The following is a 17,665-nucleotide window of genomic DNA, read 5'->3' on the forward strand; positions in this document are numbered from 1 at the left end:
GGTCAGAAATCATTTTATTCTTGATCAGTTTTAGATTAAAATTTTGCCAATTTTAGATTTAGAGGCAAGGTTCTGCATTTAACATTTGGGATGTTTAAGAAAAGAATTTTTTTATTCAAATTTAAATATTTTGTCATCAGTATCAAAACTCAGATATTGGCTCAGTGTAGAATTTCACATTCTAACATTTCAAACGGTACCCAGCCCTAACATGTCAGCGGTTCATGGTGTCCCATTTTAACCAGCCACTCTTTCATTTTTAGAAAGAACCTCAAAGTCTTCATTGCCAAACTGGGCTTTCATTCATGTAGTCATTCCCAGCCTAAAAGGTGCAGTAGGTAAGACTTATAAAAACTAACTTAAACTGATCCTAAGTTCGAGTGGAAGGGGGGGGGGGTCTAACTGCATGTCAATCACTGCTCATGCATTATTTCTCCCTTGTGGGGGGAGAGGGACTTAGGAGACCGTTTTGGGCTTTAGCAGAAAGGGGGGAGGGACTGAGAAGTTGTCAATGTTCAAATTTTTCAAGTCCTGGATCTTCAATCCTACATACAGCACCTTTAAACTCAGGCAAAGTGCCATCATGACATATATATCCGATGAGAAACTCAATTGCACAACCCGCAGAAATGCTACATTAAAAAACAAAATCTATTTTAGTACTTTGTGTACATAGTGTGTTATTTGGTTGTTTTTAAAAAATAAACAATTTTAAAAAACAAGGTGTGAGGGTCTAAAAGTTCAATTCTTTATGCACACTCCAGTATTTGGTTTTGTAAACAAGCCTGATACATGAGCAAAATTATTTTTTGGAATCACACAAGCGTCATTAATTTCTCTTTTGTCATGTGTGCCGTTTGCTGTCCAGTCTTTAATGGTGTGTATCATTACCTCCTGATGATTTGTATTGAGGTTGTTCAGAGAGGCCCTGCCATTTGTATAGAGTGAATAATGCCGTGGTCACGTTGTGAATAAAGAATGCAAGTACTGTAAATAATGTTACTGAAAACCCCTGTGAAGGCCTCCATTTATTTCTAAATAGTACTTAATTGTGCTGCATTAAATATTAAGTAATCCAATTTCAAAAACAGTCAAAGTAGTATCTTGTAATCTGCACCCATCATCATCAGACAAGAAATAAGGACTGTATCCTGAGATTTGCAAACATGATTTTTTTTAATTAGCATTTTAACTACTGACATTGCACATAATCCCCTCCAAAAGAAAAGCACACACAAATAAGTGTAAAACAAAAAAAAAAAAAAAAGTTTCTTTTCAATCTATCCTTAACTGAGGAGATGAAGGGAATAGTATGTTTTAAGAGGTGGTAACAGAACTAAACTGACTCCCATAATCCACCACTAACCTCAAACCTGCTTGGTTTTCCCCTCAACCAAATTTAAAACAAGTTAAATAAAAATCAAGGCTGGTTCCTCAATAAACTACTTGATGTGTCCCATCTAGGCAATTAAAGAAAAATCATTTTCAAAGGGGGGTTGGAATAACTGAGCTACCAAGCAGATTATCCACTTTCCCCCCCTTTTTTTTTTTTTTTAAAGATGTATCAACTTCTAAATATGCACCCACTTGTATTCCCTATTTCCCTAGCTCATCCCCTCTTTTCAAACGTCATTATCTAGACAGGACAACACAAGACAAGATGAGAGGGGAGGGGGCCTGAGGGATGACAGCGACACAGGATGGGTTGGAGGATAGGGCAAGTGCAGGGAGGGGAGAGCAGTGCATGTGTTCTGAAATAGGTCCAGCCCTCCAACCCTAGGACCTACGAAAACAAAGACAAAAATAAAGACGCAAGGGAGACACAGGAAATGAGAGAAAGACAGTACAGAAACAAAAGACATTAAAAACACAAAAGACACCTCTGACCCTAAAACAAGGATTCTATTAACCTGAAATACAGGGTCAGAGCTCACGTTTTCACTCTGAATTAAACAAACTCCTTAAAGACTCCTCAAAATCTTGCCACCCCTTTATCATTCCACCTAAAATCCAGCTACAGGAATACTTTAAACAGCTCGTTAATGCCTGTCATCTTGCCCTCTGTAAAAGATGCAACAAGTGCAACCCTACACCCTCATGTCCCCCACCCTGCCTGACCCACCTCTTACCAAGGGTCACAAGACAGTCCTCTCACCAACGTCACTCTGCTGGAGCTGGGACTGTTGTGGCAGCTGCCTGCTGTGGGGAAGGAGACAGTTTAGATATATGGCAACACAACACCAATGATCACAGACAAGGGAAGAGGTGTTAAAAAAAAAAAGAAAAAAAAAAGAAAAGGCAGAGGTTTAACACCTTACCTCAGATGATTTTGCTGTTCTAGGAGAGGTTTTAGGGGAGGCCTTTGGGGATTTTGATGTGGATTTAAGGTCAGCTGGTTTGGAGGTCTGTGGGGGGGTACCAGGCTCTGATGCAGACTTCTCTGTATCGTTCTCAATGTGTAAAAGTACCAAAATTGTGTTAAGCACACAATAACAGTAAACACAAATGTCGGTTTCCAAAAAACTCTTTTAGAAGTGAAAAGGAGCTCGCTACTCTTATAAGCTCTCTAGCAGATGAATGCTCTGATCAATATTTTCTGATTCCCTACATCAAACCCTTGACATCACATCCTGTTTCAGGGCAACTTTGTTGGCCTTGAGGCATGTTGGAGAAGAGCCTTTATAATGTAACCAGTCTCCAAAAAAAAAAACTCAATGTAAGTTTTTACTTGTTCCATAGATATTCTGCACTTGGGAGTCGTTAGTTGTATTTGGGAAATGTCCCCAGTAGCTCATTTGTCAGTTACAGTACATATACGGTTTACCGACCATAAAACCACTCACCTTCGAGGTAGAGGACTCAGAGTTCTTTTGCCTGCGCCGTCTAGACTGGCGGCGTTGTGGTTTCTGGCCCTCAGCTCCTTCTCCGTTGGTCTGGGGGCTCTCAGAGGCCTCTGTCTGCTTCACTTCGTCTTGCTCCTGGCTCTCTTCCAGAGCAGCCTGCTGGCCGTCTGCAGCCTGCTGGCCGTCTGCAGCCTGCTCTGGAGGTGGGCGAGGACGGAACGGCCTGCGAGAGGAAATAGTAAAATCAGCTTTGCAGTTCTGTAATTTAGAAGCAGAAAAAATTATAACATAGAATATAGGCAGTGTTGGGACCTGCGGTATGGGCGCCAAAATCTGCGCTGTGGCGGTCGCTGTGTTTGGTCCCCCTCTGCCACTCCGTTCTTTTGCTCTCCAGCCTCAACCTGACAGTTCAAGCAGACAAAACCTCAGACAAGTCTGATGCAGACAGTTCCATCTTTATCCTATTACTTTCAAGAGATTCTTACTATATTTAAAAACTTTGCAAAGCTTCAAAATTAAAAAAGGTTTTCCAATGTTTAAATATCCCAAATTACCACCATTCCCATAGTTTCTTAACTGTAGCAACTTCACTACTTATTAAATACAAACTTTACACTAATTTAACTCTGGGTTGTAGCCATAAAGCTCTACAGTTATTTTATATAGGGCTTTAAAAAAAATAAAATAAAAGTACTCAAGGCACTTTACATAGACAGAAACAGTAAAAACAGGAAAAAAATGTACAAAATACAACTTCCAGCAATCCTTGTGCTTGAGCTTACATCTTGTGCTTCCTGCCGTGGTCTGCGGGGCCTACGGCGGCGCTGCTGAGGTCTTGCTCCATCGTTCTCAGACCCCTCGCCCTCAACAGCGCCGGACTGGCCATCAGCTGGTTTGCTCTCATCACCAGGCCTTGGGCTGCGAGGGAAGAACCGTCGACGGAAGCGGCGTTTGTTGGGTGCGTAACGACTACCTTTGACTGGAACACCGCCTGGACCAGTTACATTGGCTGCTTCCGAGCCCTGAGGGACACCAAAGAGGGGCAGGAATGGGAAATGTTAAATCAGACCTTAAACTTCTGTGGCAATGCCATACCATCAAGTAGTTTCCGATTCTCACCTTGGCGGCTTCAATCACATCAAATTCTACGACCTCCCCGTCTCCAACGCTGCGGAGGAATTTCCTAGGATTGTTCTTCTTGATCGCAGTCTGAGGAGAAACATTGAACATTAAAGAACGGTTCCATATCAACTCATAAAAACATTAATTCAAGAAAATGCATTTTGTCTTACCTGATGAACAAACACATCTTCTTTGGTATCATTCCTGTGAGAAATTAAACTTCAGTATTAGTACTCAAAAAATGAATGCACTAAAATTGTAGTGATGCATAATACAAATATCCAAAAAGTTATGTGAAGGAAACGCAGTACCTGTTTATGAAGCCATATCCATTACGCACATTGAACCACTTCACTGTTCCTTGGACCAAGGTGGCTACAGTTAACAGGTAGCACATGATTAAATGCGTATCCCAGTGACATTTCACATAAGGTGCATTGTTATACAGCCATTAAAAATAGCATAACACTGACTGTTATCTTGCTTGTATCAATGACTTAACTTACATAAAGAAATGGGAGCTCTGAGTCAATCATTAACAGTAAGACTTTGAAACCAGGTCTGCACTAGGTCACGAGGGAGGGGACTGCTAAACAACAAGGCTACATTTTTCTAATCTCAAAAGATAGTCATGAAAATCTAAATACATCACCCTTACGAGGACAAGCGGTTAACGGTTCCCCTGGAAATTCACCTAAACGCATTTAAATTGGAACGTTAGCTTCTCAGTGAAATTATTTGCACCTGTGAGGGCGCGCGGGCACGTCCGGGCCGGAGCGCCCGACAGCTGATAAAGAGGAAATTTAGGTCACTTTAGGACACTAAACACACAAATAATATGGCTTCATTTTGTTTTGCTTCTTAGTGCAGAAAACAAAAAACCGCTAAAAGACGATAAATGTGCTGAAAGAACCTTCTTTTTACAGTCTAAGGGGAGAACCAGACATGTTATAGTGAACCAGTTTTGGGTTAACTATGACTTAAATTAGGCCTAACGTTCCTACACTTTTCTGCCAATAAAAGCTTTTAAACTGGTATTTGGTTTCCACAGTGGAGGTTTGACTTAATTGGTAACGTTAGTTGCTTCCCACAAAAACCATGTGTAAAACTCAGCACACGTGTTGCTCCAAAAACCGAAAAAAATGACTGATTTATCGTTATTCGTCGATTTAGTTTAAGTGGTACCACAGAAGATAAAAACACACGAAAAAGTTTTGTTTTTTTTACATTAGTGGGACCACAATGCATTAAGCGATATGCTGCAACAAAAATCTGTTTACCTCACTCATATCCATAAAGCGCACATGGATTCAAACTAAAGTTGGTAGTTTGAAATATTCCTGAACAATTTCCCACACACAGGTTTGTACCATAAACACTCTCTACACCCACCTATGACTTTCCTCTCTGGCTGTGGCTCGTCTTCCACAGGTGCCGATGGTGGAGCGCTCTGCGCCTCAGCGTCGGTCATGCTCGCTGTCGGATTGCTACTCACTCCGGAGTCCCCTCCCTCCTCTTCTTCCCGAAACCTTTCTTGTTCTTCTTCTTCTTCTTTGAGGTTTCCCGGCAGTTGGCATCCTTGACGTTGCATTACTGCCTCCTTCAGGATATAGTCTTCCTCAAAGTCGTGTAATTAGCCTACTCCAGTAGCTCTCATAAAACCAAATAGCTATTTTCTGCCCTTCACACTGTCTCTACATTTTAATATACTTCTTACACTATGGCTTCTACCTGACCTGCATTGAAAAGTGTACTTAGGTAAAAAAAAATATTCTCATTGTATTAAATGTATCCAAAATAAAAGGGCAATTATTGTTAATATTAATGCACAGTAGCATAATGTTGTAGCTGATCCAGGTGCAGCTACATAGTTTGAACTAGGCCTTTAGATACAGTTAGGTAGTTTAGCTCAGTGGTTCCCAACCTATTGGGTAGGGCCCCTCCAAAGGGTCACAAGATATGTAAATCTGGGGAGTTGTGAGATGATTAATGGAGTATAGAAAAGAAAACCCAAAGTTTTGCTACACAATCTCTACTTTTTGTGAAATATTTTATAATTACTATACTATATATAATATACCTCTTTCCTTTGGGCCTCACAATGTTATTTAAATGAAACCATCTCAGAAGTTTAGAGGGGAAATGTCACTTTGGTGAAACTGCTAACAACTCAAAAACATCTGAAATGTGACAAGGGGCCCCAAGTAGACACTGTATAGAGTAGTATAAAATGGAAACTTGTTGAGTGGGTTTATCAGAAAAATGCTGTCTTTAACCAATAGGAGGAAGGAAAGACTTGCTCCAACATGATGCATTTGGTTCATATGGTTATGAGAATGATGGATGGGATTTCTTTTATTCACAGTATCATATATGATGTGTTAATCTATTATTACTGAGAAGAGAGAGAGAGAGAGAGAGAGAGAGAGAGAGAGAGAGAGAGAGAGAGAGAGAGAGAGAGAGAAAGGATTTTCCTTTTGGAGTTACGATAACTATGCCTTTAACTACAGCCCTCAGCACATAGGTCATAGGACTCCAGTTTCACAGCACTAAATTTAACCCAGCTCTAAGGACTGCCAAGTTCAACGTAACCATTCGCTGTGCACAGAAACGGGTCTCTGGACAGAAAAAAAGACTCTAATTAGAACTGTAATTATTACTATAGCGGAGGGAATTACAGCCAGCAGAGGAGCACACTGACATGATGACAGCACTGACACTGTGGATTAAGAAAGATGCAGGGTAAATTATAAGAAAAAATACTTGGATCCTGTTTATTAAACTTCTGTTTAGTGAATGTGAAAAGTCCAGAACACACCCTAAACCATGTCTTGTAGTTTCAGTACACTGTATCTGGATTAGAAATGTTTTAAAACATGAATATGCAAGTAAATACATTATAGTCTGTATGTACCAGATGGTAGCAAAACTCAGCTTGCCACTTTTTATTTTATTTTGGGGAACTGATATAAATTACTTTTTTTTTTTTTTTTTTTCACAATACAAAACATGCGTAAAAATGCGTGGCTAAGATCAACGCATACATTTGTCGTGGCATTTAGGCTACGTTGCTCTATGAGAAATCCAGAAGAGTGGAGTGGAGTGGTCCCTGCAAAGCGACGCATGCGCAGAACATACCAAATTGCCGAGGTTTGTTTCATGGGCATTCGGATGAGAGCAGCATCAAGCCAAAGCCACTGTAAATTAGGGAAGAGAAGACCGGAAAAGTTGAAACTGGACCTTCAATGTAAGAGTGTATAATAATGTAGGTTTGTTATGACAGTATTTTTCAAATTTTAGTTATTGGCATGATAATAAATTAAAGGGATGTTTATTAGCTAAAAAAACAAACACCATACTTTTCTGAATTATAGTTTCTCTCTCACAACGTGTTCCAATCCACCTCTTCTTTTGAACAAAAAAAATGCCTAAAAGGGTTTGTCCAAATTAAAACGACAATAGTTCCTAAACTACTGACTTAATGCATTCTTAAATAAACATGAATAAACAGCTTTTAAGGTTTCTTGTGAAAATGTCAGACATATGCAGTAACGCACAAGCATTCAAATCCTTTATGGAGCCTACTTACTTGAAAGAGCACAAGTATTAACATATCAAAAAAGTAGGCTATTTAAGGCGCAATCATAAGCTTTGTCACAATATAATGTGAATTTGATGTGCACCTGATAGTGGGAGCTACCAGTTATTCACTTCAAATTATTATGTTATGCACAGGTACTCTACATTAGAGCAGGACCAATATATTGGTGTGGTCGATATTATCAACCAATTTGGTGGTTATTACAGCTCTATTGCTATCAGCACATGTCAAACTATAGCCTAGTAGTTTTTTCTTTTAATAATAATAGAGATAATTTTTCCGGGGCAGCCTATCATGACTCGATAACATTGTAATAACGTTGTTTACTAATGAGGGACTTTATTCTGACAGTTCCAAAGGGAAGTCGTGTGTTTAGATTAATTTTTGATGTTCTGATAGTGGTGAGAGGAGCTGGGCGAAGAAGAGACAGAGAAGGTTGAGTGTAGGCCACAGACGTTACAGACAGCAGGGTTCAGGGCTGTGATTCTTCTTGACCTGGTGGCAGACTTTAACAGTCTTGTAGGCTACCTCTTTACGAGGTAAACTGCAATCTGGATTACAAAGCAGGGGGAGAAGAGAGGCCAGCGGAAACCACAGGAATGAAAGAGGAATAAAAGAGATAACATTAGCTAAAGAAAAAGGGAGCGACATCGCAAACGAGCCACAGAGGAGGAGACAGACCCCGGCCAGACGAGCACGGATACAGGGAGGCAAAGAGGAGGAGGGAGAATTAAAGGGAAGAAAGGCTGATAAATAACATAAGAGAGGAGCGCTATTACCACTAGGGTAAGTTCCTTATCAAAACATCCAATAGACGGGGCGTGTTTGCGCCTGAGCAGACGAGTTATATCCTATGCACATGCCTGTCTGAGGCTAACATATTCAAACGGTCTCAACTTAGTCAATATTGTACACCATCGGGCCAGAATTCAACCAATTTCTATAGGCTATGTATGGGTTCATTGACAGTCAGCGTAGGATTTAAATAATCACGGCCGTTTGTAGGTCTCCGTACGTTGATATCGCGACAGGCTCAAGTGGCTTTGTTATTTTGCCTGGAGAACTTGATTCTCTTCATCAGAAGGGCCTCGGCCGGCCCGAGTGCAGTCAGTGCGCATGGATGTTCCGTGGCCGTGGACCCGCTACGACGGCGGGCACGTTCTGTACGCACTAGGCCGCAGTCAGCCTCATCTTTCTACATTTCGCACCAGTGTTTAACGTGTAGGCTATATGTGCCGTTTACAACATGACAGGTGGTTACATAATAGATACTAACTAGCCTATGTGGCAGGGCCGGTTTCAACCTGGGCTGGTAGAAAACATAGGTGGGAAACTTGGGCGGGTTGCAGGCCAGAGGTAGAGAGGCTAGACCAATTGCCCAAAGGTTGCAGGTTAAAATGACAGCACCAATTCATGGTGAAAAAGTCTTTATTTACAGTATCCTATGTAAAGGAAAACACAGGTGACAATTCAATATCTAAAAACATAAAGGAATATAATGCAGTAAGGCTCTCAGACACTCTGCATTGCTTTCAAATATCCTATATTCTCCTGTAGATCAACTTCCTCTTTATCTCTGCTGAGTCAACATACGTGAAGGCATAATTTACTCATCCTTCTCTTTGTGTCTTTTGTTTGGGAAAGTAACCTCTTTGAATGTGCATGTGGCACCTGCTCACGTCAATTATACATTCATTCATTTGAATTCATTTATAAACCCCCTTAGTTGTTTTTTGTTAGTGCAGGGAGTATTGTGTTTGTGTGCCAGTTGTATCATCAGTTTTGAAACCAGTAACGGTATGTGAAGAAAGTTCGTTTTGAAGAAATAGTTTTGAAATTCTATGATAAATGATGCTAGGATTTGAGTGAATGAAGCCTATGTGTACGTGTGTGTGTGTGTGTGTGTGTGTGTGTGTGTGTGTGTGTGTGTGTGTGTGTGTGTGTTTTTTTTCTGGATCCACACCTCCCTCAAAGTCCTGTCAAGCACACTATTATTCTTTTGCAGGTGACTTCCAAAAAACTGATCAATGGCATTTGTATTGTTACTGTTGTTATATTGATCTTGTTATTATTTTTCTTTGTCTTTACCATGTAAAGTGCCTTTGAGGCCCTTTTAAAGTAAATAAAATAAATGTATTATTTATTATTAATGGGAACACGTGAAGTGTGTGTGTGTGTGTGTGTGTGTGTGTGTGTGTGTGTGTGTGTGTGTGTGTTCAAATTCTGCTTGTTTTTCTGGATCCACACTTCTCAAAGTCCTGCTAAGCACACTATTATTCTTTTGCAAGTGTAAATGTTATGTTAATACAGATATTAACAAAGCACTGAGTTTTATTGAATTACTATTATTATGGTAGGCAATAGCATTGACCTTTTTCCACCGGTGGGAGAACCCCAGGGCTCACTACGTCTCCCCATTTCCTGCATTCTGCTGATTTTTCTGCACCAAGTTATGGTGGAAATGTCTTTATCTATTTAAAGGAAAACACAGGTGACAAATCGAAATAATAAAACATAATGGAATATAATGCAGTAAGGCTCTCAGGCATTCTGTATAGCTTTCAACATTTTAGTCTTCTGTAGATCAACTTTTCTCATTTAATGTTATCTCTGCGCTACAGGCTATGGTCACCACACATATAGGCATGATTTATTCTTCATCCTCTTTGTGTCTTTTTGTGTGGAAGGAACCTCTTTGAATGTGCATGTGGCACCTGCTCGCGTCAATGGCACATTCATTCATTTGAATTGATCTACGACTTTAACAGCTCAGGTGTGTTTCAGCAACATTTCTGCTCATGTTCAAACCTTTCTGCACATTCAAAATATAACTCATCCCATCTGTGTTCCTCGGATGAGATGTCGAGAGTCGTAATATTACGAGAATAAAGTAATTTAATGTACAAAATACACGGAGCACGGACGCAGCAGAGTTCGTCCATAGTATTTACCTGAAGCTGCTGCTATAGCCTACATACTGACTGACCACGGAGACACACTGCTCATCTGTACTTAAAGAGACAGACACAGAGCGGCGGACGGCTCTGCTTCAGAGCTCCGTGTGTTTGAAACATAGAATGTAAAAATAAGACAGAACACGACGGGAAGAGTGGGATTAATGGGTCATTAGCGTTTTAGTTTAACGTTTTACCCGATCAACAGTCACTCTAATTGAGCAGTAGGCTAAACCCCATAACTTCTGAATTTATTTTTTTTTTTTAAGGGATATGTTCATTTGCTTGAACATTAGAGTAAGTTGAGCCACTTTTTGTAGTGAACCAGCTCGTGTGCTACATCACTGCTACGTTAATGACACGTTTGCCACGAACATTGATTACTCAAATTGCAGCTAAATAGCATATTAAACTCCAATTTTAACTTTTATTCATTTTATGATTTATTTATTTTTTTTTACAGTAGGACTGGGCTTGGTTTGGCTAACAGGTGCCATGTTTCTGTTGCTTTATTTAGCTCGGCATTATATGAATGTGTGACTTCCTTTGCACCCCCAAGTTTTAATTGGTATCACTAGCCAACTCTCCATTCACTTTCCATCTCGCTCTGCTACAATACTGACAGCTATTCACCAGGCAGCCCAGGCTGCTTGTCTTACTTCATGGACTAACCTGTATAGATATTACTTACTCCTTAAATCCAAGTATACATCCAGTGTGTGTACCACAATGAAGTTGAATCTGACTTGAAAGTCAATAGTTAAATCAGCCCCAGTAAACACCAGGCGATAGAGTAAGAAGATAGGCTAACATTAAATATTACAGTAAGTTTGACAATTTTTTTCTGTGTGGCTGATAAATCAATATCAATCTAAATACTGTACAATGTATCTAAAACTGACAAGTATCAAAAGTTGGTATTGAATGCCTGGCCATATTTGTAGTCTTGTTTACTTATCCTTTTAAAAACTTATTGTTTTAAATAATAATTTTGGCAGTTTTATACTGTGTTTTCTTTAGGCAAATTCTTTTATGGTTGTGTTTAGGGAACATGTTTGAGGGTTTGGAAAACGCCCTTTTCGTTTGTTGAAAAAAGTTTCATAGAAAAACATGTTCATATTTATCAAAATAAGGTATGGAAAAAGTATTGTTTTGGTATCATATCCAACAACAGTATCATCATATTCCCAAGTCATAGTAAATGCATGACGAACTGAGTTCAGTCAGATCAATCTGAAAATTGCATCACTAAATCGTCATCCCATACAGCATTTTGTCCTATGTCGCAATATGAAGTGAAAACACCTCCTAGATCTCATGGTAACTGTGCCTGCTGTCATTTTCCTGAATCAACCATGAACATATATTTTTATGTCTGCATCCTGTGTGCTGGCCTCCACAGCAGGCATGGCAGACCAAGATCTGGACTTCACCTCAGGTGATGCCGGGGCATCCGCCACCTTCCCCATGCAGTGTTCGGCCCTGCGTAAAAATGGCTTTGTTGTGCTGAAAGGCCGACCCTGCAAGATCGTCGAGATGTCCACCTCCAAGACTGGCAAGCACGGCCACGCTAAGGTCATTAAATCTTGAAGTGCTGGGACACAAGGGATGCTGATGTCCGAGAACATTATTGCAGGGCTTAGATGCACGACTCAGACAAATAACTACATTTATTTCCAACGTGGACTCACTTTGATAAAAATATTGTGCAGTTTTGAAACAGTTCTTGCTACAGGTTTACCCGAGAGAGAATTTCAATGAATTATCACTCTACAAACTATCCATCTATCTCTGCAATAAACACTAGATCACAGTCATTAATATTAATGTACATTAATGGACACTTCAGCCTGTACAAGAACAGTAAAGTGTCCCTGCTGGGTTACAGTTTCCATTGCTACAAATATTTAGTATTTGGAAAGGTTTATGTTTTATAAATTATGTTTAAATGTGGTACAGTTATTACACTTATGCATACCCAACTATACTTTTTTAAAGGATAGTAGGTAGGATAGAGGTCACTCAAGCACTTGGAAATTAAATATATTATAGATACTGATTGATAAAATAAAGCTAGTTTTTTTTTCTTCTCTAAAGTGGTTATTTTGTTTTGAGATACACTTCAGTTAGAAAACTGATTGTCATTTTTTTCTGTGTGTTTTGTGCTGGCGCAGGTCCACCTGGTTGGTATCGACATCTTCTCTGGTAAGAAGTATGAAGATATCTGTCCCTCCACCCACAACATGGACGTCCCCAACATCCGGAGAATGGATTACCAGGTGAGACAGCTGTGGAGGGGCTGAAGAGACAGCAGCTTGTAATCCAGTATATTGTTAAAATACAATATTAGATTAGATTCAACTTTATTGTCATTGTGCAGAGTACAAGTACAAAGACAACGAAATGCAGTTTGCGTCCAACCAGAAGTGCAAAAAGAGCAGAAAAGTGTAATGTGATATTCAAGTATAGACAGGACAAGAAATATAGTGCAGTGTAGACAGTAGTGTAAAGTTGGTTTACAGAAGGTGGTTTAGAGTAATATAAATTAAATATAAATGTGTGCAGTGTATTAGCAGTTACCTTATAAGTGCGCAATAAATATGGCTATGTAATATGAACAATGTATGAACAACATGTACAGATATGTGCAATGTAGTAGCAGTAACATTATAATAGTAGTAAAAAATAATATAGATACATGCAGTGTATTATTATAAGAAAAACATAATAAAATATGGATATTCAGTATGAACCATATAGACAGATATGTACAGTATGAACAGCTATGTGCAGTGTGTTAACAGTACCATTGTAGTGCAGTACAAAATACAATATTACCAGAGTCTGTTCCATACTACTACTCAGAACATTTGGTCAGGTACACAACCACTTCTTTCAAATAACACACTCCCAGGTGAGGAAAAAGTCAGATTATATGATACTGAGTGGAACAAGCAAAAATAGTCATGAAGTTAAAACAGTCTGCGTAATGGAAACCATTCAAACTGAAATGTTTGTACATAAAATAAACTTTATGTATGCTACAATAATAAACATATGAATCACACGTGCACACTAAGACACTACCAGTTAGTTCAGTGGCTAGTTCAGGAACAGAAAGAGGAAAAAGAGAATGCCTGCATGTATCAAAATACTCTACTTACTCTTTTCTGTTGTTTCCAATGTTTTCCTCTGCCAGCTGATTGGGATCCAAGAGGGCTACCTGTCCCTGCTCCAGGACAACGGGGAGGTGAGAGAGGACCTGAGGATTCCCGAGGGAGACCTGGGCAAAGAGATAGAGAGCAAGCATGAAGCCGGAGACGAGATCTTGGTCAGTGCTGTCACCTCACCTCGCACTCTTTTCTGCTGTCTACTTTGCCTGTTCTGAAACTAGGTGCTATCATTGTGGTGTGGAGAGCATAATTCATTGTGTTAGTTAAAAGAACACGCTGACTTATTGGGACTTTAGCTTATTCACCGTAACCCCCAGAGTTAGATAAGTCCATACATACCCTTCTCATCTCTGTGCATGTTGTAACTCTGTCTGACGCACCCACCGCTAGCTAAGCCTAGCACAGATCCTGGAGGTAACCGGTTCCAACTAACCTACTGCTCCGAATAAGTAACAAAATAACGCCAACATGTTCCTATTTACATGTTGTGATTTGTATAGTCACCGGATGTACAAATAACAAGGTCACTATGCTTTTACTATCTAGTAATTGTTGACTCTATTACTCCAACTCTGAGCGAACTCCAGGCGAACTCTCTGCTCCTCACCACAGGGCTTCAAGGTGCTGCTAGCAAATCACTCCGCCCAAGTAGCAGAAGTAGCAGTGCTTCGCCTTCTGAGAATTAGTTCCCAGTTTGTATACGGTTAGAAGATGGCTGTGTCTCATATGACCTTGTTATTTGTACACCCTGTGACTATACAAATCACAACATGTAAATAGGAACATGTTGGCGTTATTTTGTCACTTATTCGGAGCAGTAGGCTAGTTGGAACCGGTTACCTCCAGGATCTGTGCTAGGCTTAGCTAGCGCTGGGGGCGTCAGACAGAGTTACAAAAATAAGCCCCAAATAATAATTTTAAAGATTATTTTTTTGGGCTTTTTCTACCTTTAATTTTTGACAGGACAGCTAGGTGAGAAAGGGGAGAGAGAGGGGGAAGACATGCAGGAAATCGTCACAGGTCGGATTTGAATCCTGGACCTCTGTGTCGAGGGATAAACCTCTCAGTATATGTGTGCCTGCTCTACCCACTGATCCAACCCGGCCACGCCAAATAATCATTTTAAACATAAAATCCTCACATTTGAGAATCGATATGATAAAATTTGACTTCAGGCAGCACGTTTCTTAGCTTCCTTTTCAAATTGTAGCCAGATTGATGCCCATGACCTGGGATTAAGATAAAGGTATCAAACTCAAATGACCTGGGGCCCACTGGGCAGGTACGTCTTCTATTCAACTTTTAAACTTTTAGCGCCAAAGTGATCACATGAAAAAAGCAGGAAGAAACTATAACATCTTAAAAATCATATCTTTTTGCTCTTTTAGATCACTGTTCTAAATGCAATGGATGAAGAAGCTGCAATTAGCATCAAATCCGTGAATAAATAAGCCACAGCAGGTAAATACAGAGCTACAGCTGTGTCGACATTTAGCTGTCCTCTCACCCCCCAACCGCCGCCTGACCCCAGCCTGCCTGAAGAGGAGTGTGTGGCTGTGTGTGTGTGTGTGTGTGTGTGTGTGTGTGCGTTTGGGTGTTACACCACAAGCCACCAGCACGTGCCATGCCAGTGCAAGTGTGTGCGATGTCATATACATGCACAGTTCATCATTGGACCGAGGGGAAGGCAACTCCTGTCAACAAGTTCCAAGGCCGAAGTTGGATGTTTAGATTTGACCTTCTATATGATAAAAAAAATATTATATTTACAATTATGCATATCCACTACACTGGATATATCCAAGTTTTCCATATTATTGCACAATGACTTTTTCATGTATGTTTGTTTAAACTGTACATACTAGAGATCAGCTGAAATTTAAAGATTTCTAATTGACGAAATGTAACTTATTTGATGAGTGTAATCAAAATTTGAAGCCTGTATGAAGTGATGGTTAATGAGCAGTGTGCCACTGTGGATTTGCCTACCCCTTAATGTGTTTTTTTTTGTCTCATGTTAACACTATTATGAGCATGTGTATCATTTTTACGTAGCATCAAATATAAATAAAAGCTTATGGTTCATATTGTACTTTTGAGCAATGACGTATTTTGTTCTGTGGGTTGCACTTCATTTTACAGCCTCATCTAGCCAGTTGCTTCCAGTATTCCTCTAAGAAACAGCTTGTAGCATTGTTGTAATTGTTGGGTATTTCTGTTTCAGGGGCAAACGAGATGCGCTGGACCTAGGAAAAAGGAGGAAATATTGCCTCGTCAATGCTACCCCCCACACACACCCCTATTTTCTCTTTCTTTTTGTCTTTGTTTTTCATACTCTCTCTATTTTCTGACCCTATTTGGGGTTAATTAGAAAAGAATTGGAAATGTCTAACGGTAAACAAACTTTCGCTACATACATGCACACATCAAACCACATCTGAGTCTGGACAAACAGATGTAAATAGATTAAAAGGTCAGAGGTGTAGAGGAAGTTCTCTCACTATTGATTAAGTCTACAGATCTTCAGTAGCTACCTACCATCAGGGAAAAGAAAGGTGGTGGTAATGTCACAACTGGGTTTTTTTTGTTATATACGTTCCCCTGTTTTATAAAGGGCTTCACCTCTGGATCTGCATTGTTCTGTTGAGGCTTGTTCAGTGTGTGCTATTACAGGATTGAATCCTAGGTTTCATCTTTTCTGTATTCAACTTTTCTTTTGGAGATCTGAACAAGCCCCTCCTGCTGTTTACTTTATCACCTGTCTATTAAACAAAGGTTACCAACATGGCACACCAAGGTTCCGTTTCTTTTCATCTCCAGAATTTGAAGAGTCAAAAAGTAAACTAAGGGCGCCTGGATAGCTGTTGGTAGAGTGGGTGCCCATATATAGAAGTTTACTCCTCGACGCAGGGGACCTGGGTTCGACTCTGACCTGGGGCCCTATGCTGCGTGTCATTCCCCCTTTCTCTTCCCTTTCATGTTTTCAGCTGTCCTGTCTATAAAGGCATAAAAATGCCCAAAAAATAATCTTTAAAAAAGAAATAAAAAACCCTGCTTCAAGAACAATTTCTCATCTGTTAAAAAGTAATTCACTATTCATTCGCTCTTTCAGAACCACTTCACACGGAGCTCTTTGGAGAATATGAGTGGGATATAATTTGGCGTACTCCTGAACCTTGAGCGATGATTCAGGAGGCAGATAACTTGTGTGTACTTGTTTGGTATCCTTACTTTGTGTTCAAATCCAAACTGTGCAGAATGTCTCCATGGCCAAAAAAAAAAACATGACACAAACTGTTGGACTTGGCGTTTGCTCATCATTTCATTTAGCAACATAAAAACTTTAAAACAGCAGACACTCAGACTTCATTTATTCTGTAGAAGAGGACAACGCAAAAAACACTGGAAATCCTCCATCATTTTGTTACAACAATGGTCATCTTGTTGATTTAATTAGAGGTAACCAACGGTAATAGGTCGAATGTGATCAACCAGAAGTCAACAACACAGTGAAATAGATTCTTTTAGTTAAGTCAATGCATTTCAGTTTTAGTAGTACTTATCAGGGCTTGTGTGACGCTAGCGGAAACGTTGATTTATTCCACATACTCCAAATTCAATTTAAGCGTTGCTGACTATTCTGTTTTTCCCCCCTATTTTTTAGTGAGCAAAGTCACTGCAGAGAAACTGAACACTCCACTGATGTCGGAATTATAAACTTTATTATACAAAGAATAAGCTCTGCTTCATGTAGTCTTGGTTTATACAAGATCTTAACATTTTAGTGCACTAATGCACCTCCAGAACGGCTTTACAGTGTAGGTAAAATAATCTATTTAACAAATTAACATTTAAAGTGATGTAAAACTCAAAGTTGGATTTTAACAGAAGCACACAAGCATGAGGACTGCTGATCACTCATTATCAAAGTTAAAAAAAAAAAAGATACTGTACAGAAAATAAAACACAAAG

The 17,665-nt window shown here is 39.7% G+C and overlaps 2 protein-coding genes and 1 long non-coding RNA gene across 7 annotated transcripts; 1 reads left to right on the top strand and 2 right to left on the bottom strand.

Annotated features, from left to right (window-relative positions):
* Positions 1-140: 140 nt before the first annotated feature.
* Positions 141-6,127, bottom strand: LOC116049065. The gene is made up of 3 exons (XR_004104806.1): positions 6,115-6,127; positions 5,655-5,659; positions 141-354 (listed from the first exon to the last, which is right to left on the bottom strand). It is a non-coding gene; the product is annotated as an uncharacterized LOC116049065 (long non-coding RNA).
* LOC116049041 (Y-box-binding protein 2-A) lies at positions 1,153-5,571 on the bottom strand. 4 transcript variants are annotated; one of them, XM_031298425.2, is made up of 10 exons: positions 5,358-5,571; positions 4,277-4,340; positions 4,136-4,169; positions 3,963-4,052; positions 3,626-3,865; positions 3,156-3,244; positions 2,844-3,066; positions 2,319-2,450; positions 2,130-2,196; positions 1,153-1,783 (listed from the first exon to the last, which is right to left on the bottom strand). In XM_031298425.2, the coding sequence occupies exons 1-9, from the start codon at positions 5,554-5,556 to the stop codon at positions 2,161-2,163; spliced, it is 1,107 nt and encodes a 368-aa protein (XP_031154285.2). In that variant the 5' UTR covers positions 5,557-5,571; the 3' UTR covers positions 1,153-1,783; positions 2,130-2,160. The 4 variants fall into 4 exon arrangements, with proteins under 4 accessions (XP_031154285.2, XP_031154286.2, XP_031154283.2 ...); XM_031298426.2 differs by having other exon boundaries at positions 2,123-2,196; XM_031298423.2 differs by having other exon boundaries at positions 2,130-2,199.
* Positions 6,128-7,954: 1,827 nt separating the features above from the next.
* On the top strand, positions 7,955-16,536 carry LOC116049054 (eukaryotic translation initiation factor 5A-1). Of its 2 annotated transcripts, none has more exons than XM_035994313.1 (6): positions 7,955-8,352; positions 11,926-12,095; positions 12,695-12,799; positions 13,720-13,851; positions 15,082-15,154; positions 15,918-16,531. In XM_035994313.1, exons 2-5 carry the CDS (start codon positions 11,928-11,930, stop codon positions 15,142-15,144), a joined length of 468 nt encoding a protein of 155 aa, XP_035850206.1. In that variant the 5' UTR covers positions 7,955-8,352; positions 11,926-11,927; the 3' UTR covers positions 15,145-15,154; positions 15,918-16,531. The 2 variants fall into 2 exon arrangements, with proteins under 2 accessions (XP_035850206.1, XP_031154306.1); XM_031298446.2 differs by having other exon boundaries at positions 7,957-8,352; positions 11,923-12,095; positions 15,918-16,536.
* Positions 16,537-17,665: the final 1,129 nt, after the last annotated feature.

Source organism: Sander lucioperca, chromosome 17, assembly GCF_008315115.2.
Source record: "Sander lucioperca isolate FBNREF2018 chromosome 17, SLUC_FBN_1.2, whole genome shotgun sequence".
In the NCBI taxonomy this organism is placed as follows: Eukaryota; Metazoa; Chordata; class Actinopteri; order Perciformes; family Percidae; genus Sander; species Sander lucioperca.